Source organism: Piliocolobus tephrosceles, chromosome 19 (assembly GCF_002776525.5).
Source record: "Piliocolobus tephrosceles isolate RC106 chromosome 19, ASM277652v3, whole genome shotgun sequence".
In the NCBI taxonomy this organism is placed as follows: domain Eukaryota; kingdom Metazoa; phylum Chordata; class Mammalia; order Primates; family Cercopithecidae; genus Piliocolobus; species Piliocolobus tephrosceles.
This window is the reverse complement of record NC_045452.1, coordinates 48,482,546-48,502,871: the sequence shown is the minus strand read 5'-3', so window position 1 is coordinate 48,502,871 and position 20,326 is coordinate 48,482,546. Positions and strand designations below refer to the sequence as shown.

The 20,326-nt window shown below is 37.3% G+C and overlaps 2 protein-coding genes across 2 annotated transcripts; both read left to right on the top strand.

Moving 5' to 3' along the window:
- Window positions 1-1,419: 1,419 nt before the first annotated feature.
- On the top strand, window positions 1,420-1,549 carry LOC111527006 (putative keratin-associated protein 20-4). Its single transcript, XM_026456051.1, is given in 2 exon segments — window positions 1,420-1,460; window positions 1,462-1,549. Coding segments are annotated over 2 exon segments (129 nt in total).
- A 12,246-nt stretch (window positions 1,550-13,795) lies between these two features.
- Window positions 13,796-14,197, top strand: LOC111524559 (keratin-associated protein 20-2). Its single transcript, XM_023189768.2, has one exon. It carries the CDS (start codon window positions 13,848-13,850, stop codon window positions 14,043-14,045), a length of 198 nt encoding a protein of 65 aa, XP_023045536.1. The 5' UTR covers window positions 13,796-13,847; the 3' UTR covers window positions 14,046-14,197.
- Window positions 14,198-20,326: the final 6,129 nt, after the last annotated feature.

The following is a 20,326-nucleotide window of genomic DNA, read 5'->3' as shown; positions in this document are numbered from 1 at the left end:
ACATCACATGACTAGAGTGGGTTTCAAAGAAGCTTGGGAAATTTAGAGGATTTTTTTCCTAAGTTGATCATTCCCAGCATAAAAAAAAAAAAAACTATTATATTCAAAGAAGGGGAGAATAGTGATAACAAAGCAATTATTCATCTTTATTACCATTAGAGTCCATCAAGTTTGGCAAACAATATTGGTCACCAGCATAGTACTATAATGAGCATCTCAGGTCAGTTATATCAAAACATCATAATAAAATTCTTTTTAATATATAAGCATCTTTTAAAATGTGCATATATATTTATGCATGTCCACTTGCTTGTTACTGTGTTTTAGTGTGTGATCTTCTTTAGGCAATAAGAGATGCACTCCATGTTTTATTTTTTTTAAATAACAACATCTATTGGTTTTAAGTTTGTCAGAAAAAGCACCAAACTATTAAATTTAAATGTTTAAGCTAAAAGTTGGAGCAGGAAGTCCTCTAAGTCAAGGTTAGTACTTAGATGTGTGTTTACTTAGATGTGTGTACTTAGTACTCATCTTAGTCCTTAGATGTGTGCCCTTATTTGTTTACAACAAATATTCTTTATTCCCCCAGGTGGCTGCTATGTGGATCCACTACCCTATTTCACATATTTATTTTCCACTGTCTCAAAAACTCTTTCCTGGAGAAGTTCAAAGACAACATCAAAACAAATGTGAAAATATGGGAACCCGAGAGGTGAGATATGGGAGATCTCACACCATTACTTCGATTCCTAAAGAAATGTTTACAGCGATCTGACACAGAAACAAAGTCATGCTAACAAATAAATAAAACTCTCCAGATAAAAAACAAAGACATATGTGACTTTATATTAGCATTTTATTGTAAATGTGGTCAGTTCACTGTTAATAATCAATAGAAAATATTATTTGGGATGAAAAGCTGTTTACCGGAAGAAAATAAATTGTGTAATTTACAAGATATTTTACTTCAGATAACTTTCCACTTGTATCACTTCCTCACTCAAATAAATATGCTTCCAGTTTCTGATTGCGTATTTGACTAGCCAGTAGAAATCATTACAAGTAAAGAAAAAAAATTGGATCAAAGGGCTTGCATATTGTTAACATTTTAAGGAACCTGAGTTTAGACTTTAATAACAAAAAAAAGAGTGAGAAGATCACCAAGACACAGGAAGCATCTTCTAATTAAGGGCATGTAATACTATTATTGAGTTCAGACAAAATAGTTACATTTTTTATAAATATATCTGCACTTAAAGAAATTTTGTCAAGTTTTATTATGCAGCTTTCTTTGAAATATGAAAACAAACTGCCTCATACGCTATTGAAGGTGTATAAAATTTCATTTGCAGATGGTGACATTCAAATTGAGAAAAATAATTCCCTGATCCACAACTGAAACATCCACTTCTGAACACCATGTCCTATTACAGCCATCTTTCTGGTGACCTGGGCTGCGGCTGTGGCTGTGGCTATGGGAAGCCCTGTGTCTGTGGCTGAGTAAGGCAGGTGCAGTCATGGCTGCCACCCATCTTACTCTGCCAGGTAATGACACCATGGATTCCACTGAGGAACACCCAGAGTAGTTCAGTGTACTGCACTCCTCCACCTTGATTTCCTGATTCTGTTTCTATAATTTTTCACGTGAGTAATTATATTTGCTATACAAACTCTGAGAGCTCATCTCGGTGAACCTGAAGAACACAAAGTTCAAACCTGTCATGCTTCCGAATTCATGAAAAAAGCCAAAAATGTGTCAAAAATTATAGATAAGTTTTATCTTTAATATTGTGCTACAGATAAATTTCTTTTATATTTTCAATCAATATCTTTCATATGAAAAATGTTTAAATTCTATTTTAATGGATTGTTTTCTCATGTTCAGGATGGTTCTACTTTATTCACATTAATTTGTATAGAACTGTGAGAAACTGCTTTTGGGCACTGCCTTTCATGCTATTCTGAGATGACACTGTTTCAAAAGAGATAAGAATATAACCACCAGTCCATTATAATAACGTGGGTATAAAAGCTACTTTCAAATGTACCTACAGGCAGCATTATTAGTATACATAAGCAAGCTAAATGTCATTTCACACAATAATAGTCCCATTTCCTGTTAACATATGCTAGGGTTATCTTTCTAAAATCCCACAGCTAGGTTGTATCATTCAGATCTGTGCCTTCAGGTGGATAGAAATTGTCCATTCTGCTTTCCACGTTTCTTGCTGCTCCTCTCAGTTCTATAGCAAAAGAGGACAACACATATCTCAGGTCTGCCTTTCACTTGCATTGGGATATATTAACCTTGTTCATCCAATTTCTAATTTAAAGAAAACAAAACTGCTTTTCTGAATTATTCTAGCTTTTTTTTTCCCCCCCGAGACAGAGTTTCGCTCTTGTTGTCCAGGCTGGAGTGCAGTGGTGAGATGTCGGCTCACTGTAATCTTCACCTCCTAGGTTCAAGTGATCCTCCTGCCTCAGCCTCCCAAGTAGCCGGCTAATTTATTGTATTTTTAGTAGAGACTGGGTTTCACCATGTTGGCCAGGCTAGTCTTGAACTCCTGACCTCAGGTGATCCTCCTACCTTGGCCTCCCAAAGTGCTGGGATTACAGGCATGAGCCACAGCACCTGGCCTTAATTATTCTAGCTTTCTTCTCCAAGCCAACATAATAAGGAATAGGAATCTCCAATTCATAAAACATCAGTGACGAGCAATGTTTCTCAACATCCTATGTATGAGTCACACAATATTCTTAAATATCAACACATGTGATGCAAGCACTTCAGATAGTTCAAAGAAAAGTATTCATTATTTTTAAAACTTTTAATGGCATGATGTGGCAAATGTATTTTTCCCCACATTTTAAGAAGCCCTATTTTACCACATCAACAACTGATTAAAAATATCCTCCTCCAGTGTTTTATCTGATACAGTGGATTTTTCTCAAAGTCTCTTGCCTAACTGACACATTATCAAATGATGAATAATAAAAAACACATTATTCCACACACTCTCATTGACAAAGGATCATAGCCCTGCAGCTAGAATAGTTGCCGCCTAATAAATATTTTGAATAAATAAATTAATGACGATGAATCATGTTGAAAATTTCATGTCTTGCTAGAATTTCTTATTTTTTATAGCAGAATGTGGAAGTAGGAATGAACTATCATGAGTCTTGAGATACAAGTAACATTATTTTGCTCAGAGAATATTGGCAGTCTGTATGCTCTGTGTGGAGTACTCAGGATAGAGCATAGCTTTTGCATAAGAGGAAATATGGACATTCCCAGTGTCTCACTCATCTATAATATGACTGTGAATTATATGCAGAAATTATATGCATCCCTGTTTGACCATTCTGTTAAGCAGATCAAAACCATTTCTTCCAAATGGAATACAATAACTGCTTAATACATGATGTATATATGTATTACTTCAGCCATATTTAGCTATGCTATCCTTCAAGCAATTCCATGTGAATATCATTGTGTAGCTATGTTTCAGTCAACTAGACGCATCACTGTATCCCCTTCTATTCACTTTTTTCAAATCCACCTCTTTTGCTTCTTACATCTGCTATCCAGCCTGTCAGTGAGAAGTACTTCAAATGCTGTTCATCGTAAAGCCTAATCTGATTCATAGTTTCTTCTTAGACAGAATCTAAGCTCTTTCATTAGAGAGATGTTCTACGGGCTGGGAGTAGTGGCTGATGTCTGTAATCCCAGCACTTTGGGAGGCTGAGTCAGGCAGATCACCTGAGGTCAGGAGTTGGAGACCAGCCTGGCCAACATGGTGCAATCCCATCTCTATTAAAAATACAAAACTTAGCAGGGTGTGGTGGTCCACACCTGTAATCCCACGTACTCTGGGAGGCTAAGACAGGAGAATTGCTTGAATCTGAGAGGCGGAGGTTGCAGTGAGCCGACATCGTGCCACTGCACTCCAACCTGGGCAACAGAGTGAGACTGTGTCTGGAAAAAAAAAGGAAAAAAGACAGAAGTGTTCACTGTCTGCATTAGGCACCTGCTTCATCCAGTTGTCTTCTGAACAGAATTCGAAACTCTGTAATTATGTGTTCCTTGTGTCTATTTTCAACTGCTTTATGCAAATACCTCACTCCATGGTATGTACAACACTGTGCCAGGTTCCCAATACCAGGGGAGGGCTCCCACTACCTCGAGGACAGCAAAGCTCATCACAATGCCAGTACTAGCAATAAAAGTCCAAACACTTCTACCCACCACATCTTGGTATCAGTTGCCAAGGGAACCACAACAGCATCAAGAACAGGATGGAGCAATGCTTTTACTCACATCAGAAGAGACAAGGTGAGATCAGCTCCAACAGCATGTGCCCATCCCTCATAGCTAGCGGGTCCCCAGGTTGCCACACAAGACAATGAGATTATGCACACCCCTCTGGAGCCATGGTAAAAGGACCCCTCCTCATCACCCATGGAGCCTGGGATACTGAAAGCTAGAGCATGTCTTGCCTGAGAGCCACTGACTTACTATCTCAGGCACACACTGAGCTTGAAACAGGGAATATATCCCCACACAAGATTATAAACCTGGCACTAATTACATAGGTTTTTTTTTTTTTTTTTTTTTTTTTTTTTAGTTGGAGTCTCTGTTTCCCAGGCTGGAGTGCAGTGGTGCGATATCAGCTCAGACCCATTTTTACAGGGTTAAGTGGGAATCAAAAGACTGCATGCAAGTGACCAGCTTTCCCAACACACCAGATCACCAGGAAAACTGTAGACATTGGGAACTGTGTTAGGCCATTTTTGCATTGCTACAAAGAAATATCTAAGACTGCATAACTTGTAAGAAAAGGGGTTTCATCATCTCATGGTTCTGTAGGCTGTACAGGAAGCACAGTGGCATCTGTTTCTGGGGGGGGTGCCTCAGGAAGCTTCCAATCTTGGCAAAAGGTGAAGGGGGAGCAGGCATCATGTGTCAAAAGCAGGAGCAAATGCAGAGCAGAGAAGTGCCAGATACTTTCAAATGACCAGCTCTCATGAGCACTCACTATCATACTGTCACAAAGACAGCACCAAACCATAAGGAATCTGCCTCCTTGATCCAGACACCTCCTACCAGGCCCCACCTCCAGCAATGGGTATTATAATTCAATATGAGATTTCGGTGGGAACACATAGCCAAACCACATCATTCCATCCCTGGCCTCCCCCAAATCTCATATCCTTCTCACATTGCAAAATATAATTATGTCTTCCCAACAGACCCTCTAAGTCTTAACTCCAAAGTCTCATCTGAGACAAGGCAAATCCCTTGCGCCTATGAGCATGTAAAATTTTTAAAAAGTTATCTGCTTCTTGTATTTTTAGTAGAGACAGGGTTTCACCATGTTAGCCAGGCTGGTCTTGAACTTCTGACCTCGTGATCTGCCTGCCTCGGCCTCCCAAAGTGCTGGCGTGAGCCACTGCGCCCGGCCAAGCTATGGATTCTACTAAGAAACTTCTAGAGAAACCCCAGGACTCCTTTCCCTGTGTTACCCGACTCCATATTCTGTGTCTTCTCTTTTTAGAATACTGATTATCTCATCTTAGGCTACTTTGGGAAGAGATAATAGTTTTAATTCTACATCCATCATCTAAATTGAACATAATAATCTGGAATAACTTACTTTATAAAAGAAATGTTTTCTCTTCATACTGTATTACAATTATTGCTCCACATACATTTTAGTTTAACATCCTTCATGTGAGAAAAATTTTTGTGTTAGTTTTCAATAAAATCTTCTGCATTTACAACATTGCTTTTTAAACACTACTTTGTTAGATCTGTTACATGCACATGTGTGTGTGAGAGAGTATTATTGTGACAAAAATATTGCTTACATGCTGAGAAACTAAAAATTCAAAGGCTTAAAATTAGTTATTTCTAAATGAAACTTGCTTTCGATGAACCTGCAATTACTGCAGCCTTGCCTATCTGATCATAAAGTATTAGCCTATATGCTAAGTTTTTACCTAATGAATAGACCCCCACAACAGCACCCCTATTTCTAATCACTGTATTCTATGTACCTTGGTCTTTGGCTGCTTTCTTGTATATCACATATGAATATTTAGGACTGTGACTGTATTTGGAATTTTCATTCACATTATTCTAAATGATCCTCTTCTATTTCCTAGCATATATATTTAAGCCACATCCCATATCTAATCATCACACACCAAGTGGGTCTGAACATCATTTTTGTCTTTGAGAATCTCTGGAAAGTATCACCCTTTACCATATCAGCACATCAACCATACAAAATTAGATCACTGCTTTCTGGGAACAGTGGTTTTGAGTTTTATGTTTCCAATTTCTGTTTTGAAGATATACATACAAACTTACTTTTATATTGAATACAGTTTCCCTCAGACTCTACTTAAAGAAAAAATATCAGAGTTATATTATTTCTACATCATTCCCTTTAGGATTCCTTTTGATTTAACATTATATGTTATTGTGACCTTTATTTGAAATTATAAGCTTTTGCTCACATGATTGATAGAGGTACAGCAACTTTGAAATATCAATATGTCTGATGTTGCAGACATTATTCTTTAAAAACAATGTGTCCAAGCAACTCTTTCAAAGTTGCAAATTTATATGAATTTCTTACACAAGGTTATGGTATTAAGGACATTTGTGATTTGCCCTCAAGTATTAGAAATCATGCCCCTTTTTCTCAGCCTATAAATTATTTTAATCTATCTTTCCTTCTGGGATAAAGCAATTTTCTCAAATGGCATTCTACACATATCCTAGGCTATCTTATAAGAGAGAAATTAAACAGTAGTCAGGGCACAATACCATTGACAGAATTCACATGGTTCAGCACTGAGGACAGCCCCCAGCCACAGTAAGGATTTTAGGTTTTTTGTTTGTTTGTTTTTTAAATAAATGAATGAAAAATAAATTAATTAATTGATAAAGTTTATAAACTTTTGTTAAGGTTTTATATGATTTCCATACTTTTAAAATTAAAAACACGTGCGAAAACATGACTATTGAGATGTTCACACATTTATCTCGTTCCAGAGCCCCAGTGCCCAAATTATTTTATTCTGTCCAAACGGTACTATTCGAATCTTTCCCAGGGTAAGCTCAGAGGGAAAGATAAATTCACTAGAAGTGGAAAGTGACGAGGAGTGTGTACCCCATCGTCCTTCACCCTATATTACTAGGGCCATGAATACGTGGAAAACAAATACTCCATATCAAACCCTCTGATGTTTCTGATGAAAAAATTGGATTGTACACTTAAGATTGCCTAACAAAATAAAACAAATTACTTTTAATGTGTGGTTTTTCATCCAGTTGCTCACATGTTTCTATACAATTTGCCTTTAAAGAATTGCTTCAGTAGGTTTCATGAAAATGCAATTTTGTAAATAAAATGAAATCTCATCATTTCCAGTTTCTGGTAATAGTTTCAGAAGATAAATTTGAAACCATGAAGAAAATATTTGGTGTTTTAAAAGTAGTCAGAAAAAGGAACATTAAAACTATTGGAAGGGCAGTTTTAATGGAAGGATAGTTTTAAAGGAAAATTTATTGGAAGGAAAAGTCCAGTGAATCTGGTAATATCCAATTTTAGTATTGGCTTTCTGTTGATAGTCTCATGAAGCCACGTGATATATTTTGCCTTTTAGTAGTAAATAATTAATCATGTAAAAATGAGGATAATCTCTCAAGGGAAAAAAAAAGGTGGAAGGGATTGATGTAGCAGGGAAGAGATGAAGAAGGTCAAGCTCAAAGAAGATTATCATGACTTGCTGAATATCAGCACAAACAATAAACTTATGTCAACTCTACTGCTTGTCATGAGTCTACTCGTCAGCTGGGAAGTTTTCTGTTCATGGACGACTCCACTTATATCTCTCCTGTTAGCCACAGATTAAGTAGCCAGTGCTCTAAGCTAGGGGAATCCCTCATATGTTTGAGGTTTTCCTGGCTGGAGGCTTAGGTGTCTGTTTCCTCTCATGTGGTCTGTTATTCTCTAGGAGGTTTAGCAAGAGTTGTTCTCATGGAAGCTGTGGAAGGATTCCAAAATAGTGAGGAGAAAAGCTTAAGATCTCCCAAGGTCTATTCTAGAAGCTGGCATTTCCAATGTATTTTATTGGCCAAAACAAATCTCAAGACCAGCAGGGATTTAAGCAGTGAAAACAGGCTGCAGTCCTTGTTAGGAGAAGCTGTTAAATCATATGGCAAGGTGCCTAGATACAAGGAAGAATGAAGGATTTACATTATTTTAGTAAGTAACCTACAACATGACAGAATATCATTAATCTCTTTATATAATTTGTTAGATGGGCAGAGTAGTTTGAGAGACATATGGTTCAGCAGCATGGTAAAATAACGTGCTCTGAGAAACCTCCTATGACTAAGAATAAGGAGAAAACAAAAAATAACAAATTTATTTTTATGTCTACTTTGATTAAAAAATCATTAGGTACAACAAACATATAACTAACACTGAATAAAAAAGCATTTGCTTATTTACACATTACTTATAAACATACCTACATTGAAAAATATGGTGTGTGTGTATATATATATATCTGCAATAAACAACAGTTTAACCAGAAAAACTAAATGAATTCGACATATTGCAAGCAGAAAATAATACTTCATAGTCATTGGAAGTGTAGGAGAAGCAAAGACGAAAGAAGACCCCTATTATATCACGCATTCTTTGCTAGGCTTCAAATCAAGAAATTGCAGGAACCAGGGGAAAGCATAATTGTTTTTTTTTCCTTTTAAGATGGAGTCTCTTTCTGTCACCCAGGCTGGAGTTTAGTGGCATGATATTGGCTCACTGCAACCTCCGCTCCCGGGCTCAAGCAATTCTCCTCCCTCAGCCTCCCGAGTAGCTGAGATTACAGGCACGCACCACCATGTCTGGCTAATTTTTTGTATTTTTAGTAGAGACGGGGCTTCTCTGTGTTGGCTAGACTGCTCTCAAACTCCTGACTTCAGGTGATCTGCCAGCCTTAGCCTCCCAAAGTGTTGGAATTACAGGTGTGAGCCACTGCGCCCAGTCAGAAAGCATAATTTTCAACAGGTGGACTTCTCTCTTTCCAAGGCTAGTGATTCATAAGCAAATGTTCAGAGGATGTTGCAAAACCTTACATCCATGAAAAGCCACGAATATCATCTGTTTTCACCACAGCAATGATGCTACTCTCATTGACTGAGAGTAAACACAATTCTTCTTGTGAGTAATCAAGTTCCTGAGAGAGTATGGAAGGGTGCTAAGCTGCCTAAATATGATCCCACTAGGATTTATAAAATTTTTAATTTTTACGGATAGATAATAGTTGTACATATTTATGGGATACATGTGTTATTTTGATTCAAGCATACAATGTGTAATGATCACATCAGGGTAATTGAGATATCTCTCACCTTAAACATTTATAGTTTATGTTAGTAATATTTCAATTTCACTCTTCTCATTACTTTGAAGTATACAGTAAGTTGCTGTTTCCTATGATTGCCCTATTGTGCTGTCAAATACTATACATTATTCCTTCTATCTAACTGTATTTTTGTACCCATTAACCAACCCCTTGTTTATCCTCCCTGCTGTCTCCCATTCTCATTCCAAGCCTATGGTAACTATCACTCTATTCTCTATCTCCATATACACCATTGTATTAATCACTTTCTCCATGAATATCCCTGCTTCCAACACCTGCGTTTGGATGGTGCTAGTAAGGAACATCTCAAATGTTAAATTTATTCATCTGAAATACACCACACATTATAGTTTTCTAAGACAGCCTAGAGTTTTCATGAGTGGGACACTGTTTTCTGTCTTTGTAAGGTACTTCTGACTCCCACAGGCAGGTGACTGCCGAGTAGGACTAAGACCCATCCCCTGGAATTTTTGGCTACTTTGCCTTGGATCAGGACCATGTGGGAAATACCTTTCTTCAGAACTGGTAGAACAACTGTGAGGCCAAAGGAGGGTCCTAGATTCCAGTCAAGGTAGGGTTAGAAAGTCCTTCCACACATATACCACCTCAAGTGGAGGACCCAAGGAGCAGATCTGAGAATACCAGCCAAAACAGGTCGTAGGCTAGTGCGACGAGATGAAGGGAGTTCAGAAGGAACTATGAGAGCCAAGGCTCTCTGGATCTTAAAAAGACACAATGAATGGGAGGTTGAGGCTGGAGAATTGCTTGAACCAGGGAGGCAGAGGATGCAGTGAGCCAAGATCACACCACTGCACTCCAGCCTGGGCGACAGAGCAAGACTCTGTCTAAAACACACACACACACACACACGCAATGAAAAGATGAAGACTCATAAGGAACAATTTTGAGTACAGAAAGTACACAAATTAATCATGGCAGGAGCAAGAAGCGAGAGGTTTCAGATCTTTTGGAAGGGAATTCAAACAGACAGACAACAGTGAGTACTGGAAAAACAGTATCTGGGTTTTTTTTCCTGTAAGAGTGAGGGTTAATGCAAGGGTAATTTATCAAGCATGTGATTCTATGAGCAGTGAGGGACGATCTCACCATTTTACATATTCCTCACTCTCAGCCAGCACTGGAGTTGGACTGTTTCCTTGCTGCTAGGTAGACCCACACCTTCCTCCTTACTGGTGAGATCTTTTTTCTGTAGCCATTTTAGGCTATGGTTGCTGCAATTTCTGATTAACAGTTACGTCTACAGTTGGAAGAACACAGAACCCTTCAGTGAGATCCCTGAATTTCAAGTTTATTTCCTGGCACATAATCACGTATGCCATCATCTCTTGTCTAAATACAAAGGAAATAATTCTGAATAAGATATATTATACTTACACAGTGAAGTTGTGATAGTACGTTCAAAAAGACCTAGATTCCATAAGTATCCACTTTTGCCGTCAATATATGTTATTAATAAATCATCTTACATATTACATTGGTAATTATATTCATAATTTATAATGTTGAATATACCGCAGTGACGTTGCACATACATACACAGTTAAATTGACGGCCCCATTCTCAGTCCCCCTAACTTAGGTGTCCCCCCAACAGCCAATTTATTCCTCTACTATGGACTCAGTGATATATGTGACTTGTTTTGATCAAAGGCAAGTTAGCAAACTTGATGTAAATAGAAGCTTTAAAAAAAGTTTGTCCATTTAAAAAACCAAAAAGCTTAAATCAGTACTCTATAATTTTTATTTGAATTGAAATGTTTAGTTTGAACTCATTGTTTTGTATCTGTTTTTAAAAAACAGAGAGTTGTTTGGCTCTCTTCACTGGAACAGTATATAAGCAATCACAACGTACCAACAGTGAACATCACTAGTGTCCAGGGAGTCTTCTCCAAATATCAGTGGTTCTTTAAAGAAACAAAAAAAAAAGACTTTTTCCTAATCAAGTACAGGAAAGATAAAAGACAAGTCTGAAAAATCTTCTCATATAAGCATCAAATAATTTATAGAAGATACTACTAAAATCTTGTCAAAAAAATACTTAGACCACATTAAAAAGGTTTCTACTAGCCCATGATAGGACAACTTGACATCAAAGAGAGAAATAACTGCAATTGATGGACACATGTCAGTTAATTAAAACACTATGCTACTGTCATAAAGACAGACTTATCGACCAATGGAGCAGTACAGAGAGCCCAGAAATAAACACACATATATGCAGTTATTTGATCTTGGCAAAGATAATCATCATACACACTAGGGAAAGTGTAGTCTCTTCAACAAATGATGCTGGGGAAACTGGATATTCACATGCAAAAGAATGAAATTGGACCCTTATCAAACATCCAACCAAAAACTCAACCTGACATGAATTAAAGACTTAAATACAAAGCCTCAAACTGTAAAACTATTAGAAGAAAACATAGGGGTAAAGATTGCTGATATCGGACTTGGTAATGATTTCTTAGATACGCCGTAGTGACTACAGTTTACAATAATGCACTGTGCACTTAAATATTTAGGGTGATGTTATTAAAACATCTATGAGGCTGGGAGTGGTAGCTCACACCTGTAATCCCAGCACTTTGGGAGACCAAGGCAGGCAGATCACCTGAGGTCAGGAGTTCAAAACCAGCCTAGCCAACATGGTGAAACCCCATCTGTACTAAAAATACAAAAATTAGCTGGGTGTGGTGGCGCACATCTGTAATCCCAGCCACTTGGGAGGCTGAGGCATGAGGACACTTGAATGTGGGAGGTGGAGGCTGCAGTGAGCCCACATTGCATCACTGCAGTCCATGCACTCCAGCCTGGGCGAGAGAGAGACTCTGTCTAAAAAAAAAGAAAAACAAAGTCTATGAGTGCATAAGAATGCTTAAGCATATTATTTTCACAACTGCTAAATTATACGCTCATTCTGGAAATTGATAAATGAAAAAAAATCAGCTATTTTCCTCTCCTGAATAAACTTATTGATGAGAATGTTTTTCCTCTTTATAGGTTTCTATCCTCTATATGTAGAAGTAATGATAGAATTGTAAAATCAGCATTTTGAACTTCTGGCAATTAATGGGTCTAGGTAACTGTCACTGAAAGTAAAAAACTGCAGCTAAAAAGTTTATGAGGGAGATTGTAAAATGAACCCAATTCACAATCCCAGCATTACTAAATGTGAAGCAATGGGCCACCCAGACACCATGTACATCCTAATATGATGTAATAAAATGTACACAGAGCAACTATAAAACATCACTCTTGTCAACAAATAGTAAAAACACCCAGAATCACATCAACCTTTGTCATCTACCTGCCGACGGTATGAGGGATAGAGGAAGATATGAAAAGGAAAAACAAGAAAGAAATCAGCCACATCTAAAATGCAACAATGCTATAGGACAATAATAAAGTTTCCTCAAAACAATAAAATGCATTAAAAAGGGATAAAAAAGAACCATCACATCTCTAAAAAGAGTTAAAGACATGCCTAAGTGTAACGAATGTGTGTCTTAATGTAAAAAAATTGACTATGAAAATATGTTTGGGAAGCAATCAAGGAAAACTGATCACGAATTAACTATTAGAGGATGCCAAATAATTTTGTAATGTCATTGGTGTGATAAGGGTATCGTGGCTCTCTCTGTATATTTTTTTAGACTTCTGTTGTGATAGAGATGTACACTGAAGTACCTGTAAGAAAAATGTTGTCTTGCCTGGGATTTGTTTTAAAATATTCAGCAGAACTAACAGTAACTATAAAAAACGTACAGGGAGAGAAGGAACTGATGACAGAATATTGATGGTTATTAAAATCCAGGGATGTGTTTATAAAGCTTCAAATTACAATTCTATATACTTTTACGTCTGAATAAAATTTACTTATGAAAGTGAGTAATGAACAAGAAAAAACTTAGCTGACTCTGCTAAATAAACTCTATTGTTAATGGAAGTTATTTTTCTTTGGAGAAGATTCCCACATAATGTATGCACAAGTAATGATAGAATTTTAAAAATCAACCTTTTACAACCCGCTCAATGATTGACACAAAGTTGTCAAATATTTTAAGCTAAACAAAGTGTGAGTAAGGGCTTTAAAATAAGAATAAGAAAAACACATTAAAGGCATATGATTTGATCATGAGAAGGCTGACACAATAGCAAAGTCATCTTGTTTATAAAGGCCTCACATTGTTTAACAAAACAAATATTCAGGAAGTATACTAATACAAATTAATAGAAAATATGCAATCTACAGGTCCTGTGATGGGTCCCACCCACCACTGAGGGTGTATATAAAAGGACTGACCTGGGCATATAGGGATATTGAAACTAAAGAAACTGATTCCTTGCTCCTCAACGAAATCCTCCACTCCGGAAACCATGTGCTACTACGTCAGCTACTACGGCGGTCTGGGTTATGGCTATGGAGGCCTGGGCTGTAGCTATGACTGTGGCTGTGGCTATGGCCGTGGCTACAGAGGCCTGGGCTGTGGCTATGGCCATGGCTATGGCGACAATGGATATGGCTGCTGCTGCCCATCTTGCTATGGAAGATACTGGTCCTGTGGCTTCTACTGAGAAATATCTGGCAACTCAACCTAGTGGTCTCTTCCACATGGACTTCCTAAATCCACCTTTATAATTCTTCATATGAGTAATTCATTTTTCTATTGTAAAATGTCAACAGCATCCTTAAGTATCTGGAAGAAAAAACAGGTCAGATTCTGCAAGCCTCATCTAGAGTTATTGCAATCATTTGACATGTTTCACAGATTTTTTAAAAGCTTTGTTTTGCTACTGTACCGTCATTAAATGGTTGATTTTTGATCAACTTATGTGAGAAGATATAAAATTTCTTTTAATAAACATCTCACTGAAAATATATTGATTTGTTGCATTTTAATTATGTTTATCGTGCATGTGAGTGTTTGCATTTTGGTGTGTTGGCAAATGGAAATGGAAAGAAGAAAATATGAGAAAAAGAAAGAACACCATCTTCGGAGCATCCCAAGATGACAACGACGTTTAGACTAGTCCAACTTCATGCATATTTGTTTCTCTATAAAAATACCTTGTGTTTTATTCCCACTCTTCTTGATTTTAGTGTCAGCGTTTGAATAGGTCTGAGTGAATTTACTATATTGTGTGCAATTTATCTTTTATTTATGAACCTATTATCTTAGTATTTGTTGACTCAAATACCTCAGATGAAATAACTACTTTATTGGCAGATTCCAACCATGTGTTATACTTTCGTTTGTTATGGGGATTTAGAGCCCTACTCTCCTGATGTAAATATTTCAGAGGTGTCTGTTCATCATTCCAACTTTGGATATATTCAATTAAAATAATTCAATTGAATATACCTCTTTTGGAATACGATACTTTCAAGTGAAAATTTGCAACATTGCTACATCTTATAGCACATGATGCTATCAATGAGAAAACATCCTACTGGGACACGTTATCACAATAATAGAAGTAATATATTCCATTGTCTTAAAAGTGATTGGCACATAGTAGGCCCTCAATAAATATCACTTAAATGATGAAATGTCATTTGCTTAGATGATGGAACATGAAAAACTGTTATTTTAATGAATTACATTAACTCAATTGGGAGCTTAAGATAAATGGAAACTGTGCACACATATACCGATATCCATGTCCAGAGTCTCACTGTCCAAATGATGACACTGTATATAAAGGCACTACCTTACCGAATCTGCTTGCAGGGGACATGGAGAATTCGGGCTTGGGCAGCTCTTTTCCATCAACCAACTCTTACAACTTTTCCATCAACAACTTCTATGTTATGTAGATAATGGTAACTTTTTTGGTGGAAAAAGATAACTTTTTTGGGCTAATACAATACCAATAAGATTGGGCTACACTAAAATACCCTTAAAATGAATAAGTTGTAATTACTTGCTAACACAAGTGAAAAATACATTAATACATTACCTACAAGGATACTTAAATTCAAATGTAAGTTAGCCGCTAACATTTTATTTGATTAGTCTGAATTATAAGGTCAGCACTATCCATGGCTTGCGCAACCAACAACAGAAGATTGAAAAGTCCCTGAACTGCGTGATTGGTGACGTTCAGTCTGAAGAAACAGAGTCCCTTCTCTTTACTGAACTTTCCATTTCGGACACCATGAGCTGAAATGGCAACTCTCTGATGCCTTGTTCCTGGTTCGGGGCTAGTTCTAGCAGTGTGATATTCTGGCCGTACAGACTCTGCCAGGGTTTCCCTTGAGCAACTCAACCTGCTGGACTCTTCCTTTTGTGCTTCCTGACTCCTCCTCCATACCCACATTGGAAATACTAATTTCATCTCTAACTACTAAAACAAATGTAATTCAAATTCAGCATGCTATATTTTGATTAACTGAAATCAATGGGATGTCTTATAATTTACAGAAAAGTTATACTCTTTATTTTGGATTGACATTATTCCTCTTCGTATATATTCTTTTCTTTTTCTTTTTTTCTTTTTTTTTTTTTTTTAGACAGAGTGTCTCTCTTGTCTTGTCGCCCAGGCTGGAGTGCAGTGGCACAATCTAGGCTCACTGCAACCTCTGCCTCCTGGATTCAAACAATTCTCCTGCCTCATCCTCCTGAGTAGCTGAGATTACAGGTGCCTGCCACCACCACACCTGGCTAATTTCTTTGTATTTTCAGTAGAAATGGGGTTTTACCAGGTTGGTCCGGCTGGTCTTAAACTCCTGGCCTCAGGTGATCTGCCCGCCTCAGCCTCCCAAAATGCTGGGATTACAGGTGTGAGCCACCGTGCCCGGCCTACATGTTCTTTTCATATATTTCATATGAGAAAATAAAGTTTATGTTAAAATGTATGCTTGATATGATTTGGCTCTGTCTCCACCCAAATCTCATCTTGAACTGTAATCCCATAATCCCCATGAATCAAGGGAGGGACTTGATGAAAGGTGATTGGATTATGGGAGCAGTTTTTTCCCCATGTTATTCTCATGTTAGTGAGTGAGTTCTCACAAGATCTGATGGTTTTATAAGTGTTTGACAGTTCCTCCTTCACACTGTCTCGATCTCTCTTTCTTGCCACCTTGTAAAGAAGGAATTCCCTTCTCCTCTGCCTTCTGCCATGATTGTAAGTTTCCTGAGGCTTCCCCAGCCATGTGGAGCTATGAGTCAATTAAACTTCCTTTATGAGTTACCCAGTCTCTGGTAGTATCTTCATAGCAGTATGAAAATAAATTTGCTATGCTCCTGTAAATTTTGTTTATTATACTTATATTAATTTCTCTCTATTATTTTTTGCTTTTTCTGTTTGTGTGCATGTGTGTGTGCATTTATCAGAGTGAAGCAGTGAGAGACAGAGAGAGAGGAAGAGAGAGATTTTGATATCTCCTGCAGTTTTAATGGCTCTGAAAATTTAAGGATCTGGACATCAGTTCCTTTTACCTAAGGTCATGTGTAATCCAGTTTGTATGTGATTCAGCAGCCAGTGCTACATTTGGTCAGACTTCCAATTGACATTCATATAAGAACATTTTTAAAGACATTTTTGCCCAGCAGAATAGTTTTTTTCCTATCACTATATATAACAACCCCTGGGTTTGTCTATTTCTCAACACCCTAAGATTTGGCTGAATTACTTAGCACTGTGCCTCAGAAGAGAGGTAATTCGCTCTTCACACCTCACATCATCTGGCTGACCTGCACAGTATAGATAGAATCCCCTGTCGAGTGACTGCTGACTGCCTGATATTTGATGTTAAAATTCTCTGGAAAGGATCTGTTGTTCACCAGCTCACCAGGACAGTGTTGAATGCACTGAGTCACTGTCTCCCTCTTATTCCACTGTTCTTCACATCTGACAGCTCCTTTATTTTTATTTTGAAATCCCCAAACAGTAAATGTGTCTATTTATTCCACCTGTCCTTAAGAATCCCCATACATTGGGAAATGGCAATGAGACAACAGAATCTTACGCAATAAGATATTACTTAGGCAAAAGATGCTTCAAAATTTTTCTATTTGATTTTTAATAAATTACAATGTTTTTCCCAATAGTGGTTTAGCCATCACTGGATTTAAAAACTCAATACTATTAGTGAAATTCTGAGTGATCAACATAGGTGCTAAGCATTATTTGGCTACCTGAACATCTAGCTTAATTATTTGAAGAAATATGCAATACATATAACACTAGATATATATGTGACCTGATGAAGAAAAACGCTGATTTATTTCCAAATTTCAAAAGAAAAACTTCTCCAAAGTCTTTTTGCCATTTATACCATCTCATGCTATAGATGAGAAAGCAAGTGACAAGAGGAGACACAAGAACAATACTAGATGTCACATAACATTGTCTTAAAATGATTGGTACATTGTTCATAACAAATAAGTAACAATCAGATGAGTGAAAGAGGCTGGCAAAGCTATGTGAATTTCTCTCTGAAGTTTCAAATGATCTTAATTGGAAGCATGGGGGAAGAGCAAGATTTTTCATCGTACCTATGCACCCATCACTAGTTTTGATGTTCAGTGATAATTATGTTCAGTGTTCACTGTCTCAAAATGTTTAGTGTATAACTGGCAGTATTTGGGGGATCAGAGGAAACCTGAGTTCAGCAACTATAAAATCAGAGGAGAAGTTTCTTCCCTCTTATGAAAGCTCCCAACTGCTATATTTGGAGTGATGATACATAATTTATATTGATCTCTCTCTCCAACTGTCAAACTTATTGACCTGTACTCTGAAAATAGGTCTAATTTGTTATATATGAATTATAATTTAGTGAATTTCATTAACTGTTTTAAACCAAACAACAACAACACAAAAGTCTTTCCATGACCGTAGGACTTCTATTTCCACCAATACTTCAGATAACAGCTAAAATCTGAGGAAACAAAAAAGGAATGTGTCACTTTTTGGTCCCTCTGATGCTACCCATATACTTTTAAGACACATGTCACTGCTGTAGCCAGGGCATCTGTGAGCACAACCATGACCCCCGGAAAAGAAGACACAAGAGTTGAGGATGGAGCACCCACTTAACCATAGTGTGTTTTACAGTTACATCTCGGGCACATTCATAAGGGATGACAAAAGGAAGCATGGAGTGTAAACAGTTTCTGTCCATAAAATGCTCATTTATTTTGAGGAAAGATTGAAGTAATACATATAAAAGGAAAAGGCACATACATAAGTGAAAAAAGCAAACAAAAACTTATTCCTATGGAGGAATGGAAATAAAACAGAACAAAACAAATGGGATACCGATTTTCATTATTTGCATCACACCATATCATCAAATCACATGTACTCAACAGGCTACAGAGTGATTCAGAACCTTGAAAATAGAATAAAAGTTTCATTTTAAAGGTCCATAAATTGATCATGGAATTCTGACATAGGAACCAAATTATCTCAGTTATGAGGGCCTTGTTTTGCCAATAATTAAGGGAATCACGATGTTGTCTGAAGTGAATGAATAAGATCTATGACACTGCACCGCATGTGATTTTCTCCACCCACCGAGGGCATAGAAAAAGGAACTTGGCAGATGGGAACATCCTCACAAAAGATACCTACTTCCTGGTCCTCAGCTGAACACTCCATTCCTAATATAATGTGCTACTGTGATAACTGCTACTGTGGCCTGGGCTATGGCTACAGTGGCCTGGGCTGTGGTTATGGCCGTGGCTACTGTTGTGGTTATGGTGGCCATGGTTACAGCTGCTGCCCCCCACTGTGCTGTAGAAGATGCTGGTCCTATAGCTTCTACTAAGGAATCTGGGGCTGCTTAGCTTATTGGCATAATCGTCTCTTTTACTGGCACTATCTCCAAGTGTCTTCACATGAGAAATTTTTTAATGTTTTCAAAAATACCAACTATACATTAAACTGAGAAAAATAAATGAAATTCAACATGGCTATTTTTATTCAGCATTACCAATTACCAATTGGATTGTGTGATAGCTTATAGAAAAGTTTTTCTTTTGTTATTGTATTATCTTTATAACATCATGTAAAATTTGATTAAATTTGCTGCAGTTCTACTAAATTACCACCATTAGTTTGGCACCTATGTTTGCATTTGTGTGCAATTAGTCACGTGTGTGTGGCTGTTTGCAGGAGGGGGAGGGAAAGAGAGAGAGAGAAAGGCAGCTCTTTTCTAACACTGCTCATGTAACATATGAATATATATACACATGTCCTTTAATCTCTTGTATCATTTCTGTTGGCTTATGCTGTCAGTCTAAAAAATGGCTACTTTCTCCAACAATAGTTGTATTTCACATCAGAGAATTTAAAATTCTACATATTTGTATGGCTTGTGTCTTTTGCAACACCAGTGATTGGAATATATCAACTAGGGCTCTACCTCAGTGAAATGTTTCTCAATTTATATATTTATATATATGAACACATTTAATGATGAAAAAAATGTGATAACATTTTAAGGATGGATTACAAATGTCAATGTAGAATCTTATAATATCAAAAGCATGCTTTTGATACATGTGTGTGTAGAGAGAGAAACATTCTAAATATTCATATTTTCATATATATGTGTATAAGAGTAGATATATAAAGAATGACGAGGCATTATCATATTGAACATGTCAGCACTAATAATGACATTCTGGCTTATCAACATGGCAGCCAAATAGTGCTTTAAATTATACCAAATTTTGCCGGGAGCGGTGGCTCATGCCTGTAATCCCAGCACTTTGGGAGGCCGAGGTGGGTGGATCATGAGGTCAGGAGATCGAGATCATCCTGGATAACACAGTGAAACCCCGTCTCTACTAAAAACACAAAAGAATTAGTGGGGCGAGGTGGCGGGCGCCTGTAGCTAC